Source organism: Arachis stenosperma, chromosome 10 (genome assembly GCF_014773155.1).
Source record: "Arachis stenosperma cultivar V10309 chromosome 10, arast.V10309.gnm1.PFL2, whole genome shotgun sequence".
Lineage (NCBI taxonomy): Eukaryota > Viridiplantae > Streptophyta > Magnoliopsida > Fabales > Fabaceae > Arachis > Arachis stenosperma.
The window spans coordinates 1,637,692-1,644,998 of NC_080386.1; the positions used below are offsets into that span (position 1 = coordinate 1,637,692).

Below are 7,307 nucleotides of genomic sequence, written 5' to 3' on the forward strand. Positions count from 1 at the left end.
ATAAATAGAAAGTATGAAAGCAATTATTTTAGAATATTTGTATAAGTCCAACACAAAGAACCGGTTCAAGAGTATCAGAAATTCTAATGATTAAGTATTATTTGAAATTTTAAGTAAGACATTATAAAAAAGAATATTAACTCTAAATCACTTATTATAATGTCTAATAAATTAATTTGATGAGATTAATTATTACATTATAAAGAGAAAGTTATAATATCAACTATTTATAGATATAAAAATTTTGTAGGAACATATGATACCACAATAAAATATTAAACAATTATGAGAATAGTTTATTCTTCTAAATCAACTTAACAACTAATAACTTTTAAAAAACATAAAGAAGAAGAGCTTATGACATCACAATTTCATAATATATGCACTATTCTAAATACGCACACTAAAATATGATCTCTAACTTAACTCTTCTTACGACTCATGCTAATTTCAGTGTCTGAGTCCTTGCACACATAAATACTCCTACCATTGAAAATGACGAACTCCAAATATTATTAGGAACTTGGAATAGGAGAATAGGAAATAAGTGTCTCTAATCTATTACCCACAATTTGGTTCAAGCTGACACCTGACGTCAATATATTTCGCATGTCATTAATCGATCTATCATCATACTATTACATGTGGTGAAATTTTGAAGTGACAGATATCACTAATATTTCACATTATCAAGCTACATTAGCACATCTTTAATAAAAAATAAATTAAATTAACTTGTGTACTTTTGTCAAATTTTATAAATGTGATTGATGCAATTAAAATCTTAGATACAATTTTGATGTATGACTCTAAATTTAGAGACTATTTTAGAGTTTAATTCCCTGTAAAATTATGTTTATAATAATAATTAAATATTATTTTAAAATTTTTTCAATTATTTTGTTTTTTTTTTCTATTTTGTTTTAAACTTGTAGATATATGCGAAGATTCGAATATCCAGTGGATATGGAGTCTCAATAAAAAATTCTCCGGAAGGCCAATGAGCCTTGGCTCTAGTGGCATTTCTCTCCTCTTCTCACCTCAAGGTCTAGGGTTCAAATCCTAGAGGATGCAATTGAGGAAAAATGTGATAAAATATGTGAGGAGTGTGTGGATGTGTTATGTACCTAGGATTGGGGGTTGTCCAATCCATTGGGATACCTAGGATTGGGGTTGTCCAATCCACCGACAAAAAAAAAAAAAATCTCCGAAGGTGGGAGACGGGAGGCATGTCTCAGTTTCCGTGGGAACTTGTTGCCATTCCTATCTTCGTTCTCTTTTTTTTTTTTTCTACTACTTTAATATTCTATTGGTAATAATTTCCACTGTTATTGCAAAGCAGAATGCACTCACATTGTTTAACTTCAAAACAAGTCTAGCTGATTTGGTTTGTTTAGTTTTTTTTTTCTTTGAAAGATAAAAAATACATAGGAATGTAATTGATACAACGATTAGATTGAATAATGTTTGGGTGGTATTCAATTTATTGATTTTTATATTCATTAATGAATTTGATCCATTTAATAACCCCTGAAGTAAGATGATAAATTTGAACATCAGTACGTGTTTGTTTGTATTATTAACTATTCAGATTTAATTATAATGTATTTGGATGTACATTTTCATTTGCATTTGTGGAGCACAAGAGTACAAGCACTAATATAGTAAGAAATTGTTTGTATACATCACAGATCAAGCGAGCAAGAAAGTACTAGTTTCATTTCATTACATGAACAATTCAATAATCTATAGAGCTATACTCACCTATTCAAAAGTTGCATAGGGAGTGGGGATCAACATCCCAAATTCCCAATACTAAATTAAAATTTTTAGATCCCATAGTTGATCAACAACACAAACACACTTCCTTTGAGACATGAGTGGCTAAGGTCTTAAGGATCAAGACCAAAGAAAACGAAGCAAAAAGAACTTCACTAGCAAATATCCTAACTTGCACTCTTGCTGCTTGATAAAAGGCTAAAGAGACACTTGACTATGAACAAAAACCAAATAGAAGAGAGTCAGATAAAACTTAATTAAGTGGCTTCCACTGACAAGATCTCCAATTCAGCCCACCAAAGTGGAGACAATCTTGGAACTGCTTGCTCAGGTGATATTCTAAGAGCTTCCCTTAATTTGATTGCGATTTCTCTCATTGTTGGTCTTAACCTTGGATCAGGTTGGATACATTCTTTGACCACCTCACATATGACATCAAGTTCATTGTCTTTGACAGATTGCAGAGTTGGATCAATCAGATATTTGAAGCTTCCCTTGTCGTTCAAGTACCCAGCAGCCTAGGATGTTCATTATGATAATTCACTCATTAAATATATTTGCATATAACAATGGTATTGCATTTAAAAGTTTAAACAAGAAGGAGGAGAAAAAACAGTAGATGTATTTCATACTCACCCAATCAACAAGGCTGCCTTGTTCTACAGAGTGAGGTAATCTCCCAGAAACGATCTCTAGCAACAGCACCCCAAAGCAATAGACATTGGTTTCAGGATCATCATGGGGTGGCAACTCAGATTTCTTTCTCCTCTCTTTGTTTGCCTCAGAGCGTGTTACGATATTCCGGAATGTGGTCTGAGCAATCTGATGAAAGAACAATATAATAATGGAGAGGTGTGTTATTTGATTGATGTCTAAGGCTAACATATAACAAAGGAAATAGAAAACTGATGAGAAAGTGTATACCTTAGCGGCGAAGTCATCTGTCAAAAAGATCGAATGTGCATTAAGGTCAGTATGTGTTACTGGTGGGTTCAGGTCATGATGCATGTATTGAAGACAATAGGCAGTGCCCATGATTATCCTCATCCTTTCACTCCATTTGAGACGTTCAACTTCCCTAACTGAGAAAAGCAAGAAGCAAAACATAGATAACTCAGGCTATAGTTGGAAGAACACAGTTGAAGCTGATTTTGCTTTGCTGAAGGTAATGACTTGAGAAAATGCTCTTACCATGCAGATGCTCAAATAGGCATCCATTCGGAGCATACTCCAACACCATCATCCTTGTGAATGGTTCTTCTTCCTCACAGTAGCCAATAAGGTTAACAAAGTTCTTGTGGTTTACTCGGGACAGAGAATCAATCTGAAGCATATATGGGGAGGGAAAAAGAAGTTAGCAAAAGAAGAATTTAAGAACTGATTTTGAGAGTCTCTATCAAATTGAAAAATGGTACTTTTCATTCAATCCTTTTCATTATATTGAGGTTTAGATGGAGAAAAACCTTTCTCCGGTAGTTCAACTCTGTGTTCTTTGACCAATCTTGGGCAGATTTAATCACAGTAGAAACGACAGCGATCTCAACTCCACTGGACAGGGTTCCTTTGTATATGATGCACTCATCATACTTAGTACTAACAATATTGCTGAAATCCTCACAAGCTGTCTCTAGTTCATCTCTATTCAACTTGGGGACTCCTACATTTAAAGAATAGATGGTACTGTTTGCATCAATTGAAGTTCCACTTAAGTAAGATCCATGTAGAACTTGTAGTTTGTTTTTTACTAATTGGAACTATTACCTGTTATGAATGCCCTTTGCAACTGTCCACTTATTCCTGTCTTCCATGGTTTTATTACCTTCACTGCTCTTTTACGCCAAATGCAAATAATGATTATGGTAACAATGACCAACACAATGACAAGTGCAATAATAAGAAGATACTTCCTCCAATTCCCAGAGGAACCATTATCTGAATGTGGTTGCTGACTTGGTTTATTTGCACTAGAAGAAGCATCACTTTTAGGATCAGAAGGTGGCTGCAGCTGTGGAGGTGGAGGTGCTTGATTCTGCTGCTGTTTTGCAGCTGGCACAGCTGGGAACCCCCCACTGCTTTGTGTAACTGGATCAGTGCTGATCCCTACATTAGCCTCGCCACTATATGGCGCGGCTGCAAGGTTACTGGACTGATCAAGTAGCTTCCTACGTGCCGAATTGTCTTGATCCGGTACGTTTTCAACGTTGTCTATCTCATTAGAATCTGCATGGTGCAAGATTTTTTTGAATGTCAATGATAGGGAAATATTTCGGTTGCTCAATAGACCATAATTCGGGGAAGTTTCTCGACTCACCGGTTAAAAGGTCGCAACAATTCTCTTCATTTCCATCTAGGGTATGCTTTCCTAGTTTAAACCTTCAAAGAGGAGTAGAAAATGTTAGTAAGTTGAACATGATTAAGGTATAAACATAGGTGCAGAATAAGATTAAGATGATGTCAAGTTATCTACACACAGTTGCAGCACAACAGCACTGAGGTAGTTTGCAATTGTTACTTTAATTTGGTTAACTGTTGAATCTGGTTCGTTCCATTCCTTCAAGTTGCTCTTCCACACACTGCATATACCATCAATTCAGAAGGCTAGGAATTTACAAAAAAAATTACAGACTTTTTAATCATAAAAGGGGCAACAAATTAATACAAGCACAAAAATTCAATGGAAGAAAAGCATGCAATGGGACTATTGAACTGGCTTGATCAAAGTGAAAAAAAAAATGAATGAAGATATGCTTACCAGTGTCCAAACTTTCTATTGATGCATGTAACCAATGTTGTTAGAGGTTCTGAAAAATTGGCAACAAGTAGTGATTTAAATCTGAACTCTCCATCATATTGAGAACCACCACCTTCATCGTCGTATTGAGAACACCCACCATCATTGTCATATTGAGAACCACCACATTCATTGTTATTGTTACAAAGCAACCTAGAGTAAAAATATAACTCCATTAGAGGATACTGAAATTTCCAACAATGCATGCATATGCAACATACAGTTAACTTACAAGTGTTTTAGCAATAACAACCTGACAATTTCTGTTGGGATAATTCCACTCAAGTTATTTTCCCTTAAATCCAATAGCTCCAGCTTGGCTAGATCTCCAATTTCTTCCGGAATAGCGCCCGAAAAGTTATTCTTGCGCAAAATGCTATTTCAAAAGCAGAGGAAGCATATCCATATCAGAAAAGTCCAACTCTGGTTAATCAGTTTGGTTTAATTGAAGGTGATTGCCATTATTGAAGAAGAGAAAACAAAGACTTTTAGAAACAACAAAAGGAAGAAATGTTGTGAGGCATACAGAGATTTTAAGTGACTAAGCTTTCCAAGCTCAGGAGCCAATATCCCGTCCAAAGATAGTCCTTTAAGGTCCCTACAAGAAGTAACAGCAATGTTTATATTCAGTTTCCGATCAAATTCTGTCGCAATAGCAACTACCTTGAAAAACCAGGAAAAGCTACAACAAGCTTATAAACAATACTGCATCTGCATCATTGGAATACTTACAAAGAAAGGAACTTACAATGTTTGCACTTTACCATCAACACAACGAACACCAAACCACTTGCAGGGATCACAATCATTTGGATTCCAATTTGCCAAAGCAAAATAAGGATCAGAAGTTATTCTTGCCCGGAACTCCAACAAAGCTATTCCTGCACTTTCCATGTAAATGAAAACATGCTTCAATATATATATAATGATTGCATTACGTCCTTTCTTCATGAATGGGAAAAAGAATACTAATAACTAAAAGGAAATATTTGAAAATCACCTTCGTCATTAAGAGAGCAACACTCTTGGATTCCCCAAAGAGCAATTAAGCAAACATAAATTCTGAGCCAAAATCTAAATATGTTCCATCTCATTCCCATTTCTATGGGAAACCAATGCCAGAGTGACTGAGACGGTATCTATAATCCTTGATAGCCAGGATTCTATGCAATACAATGTACACAATTTCTAGGATTTCGCTGTACAAAGAGAATCTATTCGGACGAAGAAGAAGAAAAACTCAATTAACTAGGCAAAGGTTTTGTATAATGGAAGCTCTGATCTAATCAGGGTCCCTCATTCTGTGTAATCCTATCTCTTTGTTACAAGCTTTTGCTCAACAAAGACATAATCTCAATGCTTTCGTCTCAATTATCCTCAGGAGCATGCAGAGCTGAAACAAATCTCAACCACGATGAGAAAACTCCACAAAAGATAGAGAATTTCTAGAACCAACCAACATAATCAGAATGAAAAAAAAAAAAAAGAAAGGCAATAAAAAGCAAAAGAAGAAAAAGGAATAACCCCATCCGCAAGTAAGCTTTTATGGCATCAATGAAAATGAGTTGGAAAGGTTAAAGCATTGAGAGAAAGTGAGTGAATTACCATGCACAAGGGACAAAAGGGTGCAAGAAAGGAACTCTCTTTCTTGCTGGGAATTGAGCAATGTAGAGGATGATTGATGCAGGTTTGAGGGTTCTGGCAAATCCAGACAGGCCAACAAAAAATATATGTATAGATAAACAATAATCTATTTTTATAATATATTGATTGAATTCCTTATGAATGTATTGCTGCGTTTTCAGGATGATCTCAGAGGATCATAGGACACATTCCCAGGGTTCTGTTTCATTTCTTAGTTTGTATCTCTGCGGCACCCTGATGCCTCTCTCTTTTCCCAGTTTTTTCCTGATTTGGTTAGGTGGCGTGTGTAAAAAACTGTAGGAGGAGTTTTAGGTGAGTTCCGAGATAGTAGGACGCGGTTTGGATTGTATTGTATTGTATTGTATTGTATTGATAGTAGTTTAGTTTAGTAATGAGTGCCAACAATGTCATGTCTTGTCGTGATTCCCACACACCCATCTCTGATCTCTACTCCCTATATGCACTCTCTCACACATCCATTACTAAAATTCTTGAATCAACTATCTATTAATTCAATACTAACTTACGTTTGAGTTAAACCTCAAAATAGTCTTGAGATCGGCATCATACACTAAAATCGTTCTTGAGATTTCAATTGTACTAACTACGTTCTTGAGATTGACAAAAATGCATCATATTAGTCTCTGACTTATTTTTTATTAACGATATGATGACATGATTTGGTGATATGGACTGTAAGTGATACGTGTTACTCCAAGATTTGGCCACGTGTAATGATATGATGATGTGTTGACCAGTGACGCATGGCATGCTGATGTGTATGGCTGTGCTATATGTCACAATATTATTTAGCCATGTGTCCGTTTGTGCCACATATCGCAACAATATTCGTCCATATGTATTCCATTATGTCATCATTATAGATACACTAAATTAGTCCTTCACTTTACGTTAAGTGACTTATTTTAGTCTCTAAAATTAAATGTTGTGTACCAAACTAATCCTTCACAAATTTTTTTCATTTTTTTCTATAAATTTAAAATTTTCAATATTTTTTAATGCATTAATTTCAATATATACGTGTACGCCATTACTAGATATTCAAACTTTTTAAGCATACCTTACGATAAGT

General features: G+C 35.0%; 1 protein-coding gene across 2 annotated transcripts; it reads right to left on the bottom strand.

Annotated features, from left to right (window-relative positions):
• Window positions 1-1,707: 1,707 nt before the first annotated feature.
• LOC130955133 (protein MALE DISCOVERER 2-like) lies at window positions 1,708-6,472 on the bottom strand. 2 transcript variants are annotated; one of them, XM_057881930.1, is made up of 14 exons: window positions 6,176-6,472; window positions 5,571-5,963; window positions 5,319-5,451; window positions 5,097-5,168; window positions 4,824-4,946; window positions 4,532-4,723; window positions 4,251-4,352; window positions 4,091-4,152; window positions 3,541-3,999; window positions 3,243-3,436; window positions 2,971-3,103; window positions 2,704-2,861; window positions 2,416-2,601; window positions 1,708-2,297 (listed from the first exon to the last, which is right to left on the bottom strand). In XM_057881930.1, exons 2-14 carry the CDS (start codon window positions 5,668-5,670, stop codon window positions 2,037-2,039), a joined length of 2,175 nt encoding a protein of 724 aa, XP_057737913.1. In that variant the 5' UTR covers window positions 5,671-5,963; window positions 6,176-6,472; the 3' UTR covers window positions 1,708-2,036. The 2 variants fall into 2 exon arrangements, with proteins under 2 accessions (XP_057737913.1, XP_057737912.1); XM_057881929.1 differs by having other exon boundaries at window positions 4,803-4,946.
• Between the last annotated feature and the right edge of the window lie 835 nt (window positions 6,473-7,307).

Coding starts and splice junctions, on each gene's coding strand:
- LOC130955133 (XM_057881929.1), bottom strand. CDS start 5,670: ATGGGAATGAGATGGAACATATTTAGATTTTGGCTCAGAATTTATGTT. Junction 5,169..5,318: donor GATGGTAAAGTGCAAACATT/GTAAGTTCCTTT, acceptor TACTTCTTGTAG/GGACCTTAAAGGACTATCTT. Junction 2,298..2,415: donor AAGGCAGCCTTGTTGATTGG/GTGAGTATGAAA, acceptor TGAACATCCTAG/GCTGCTGGGTACTTGAACGA.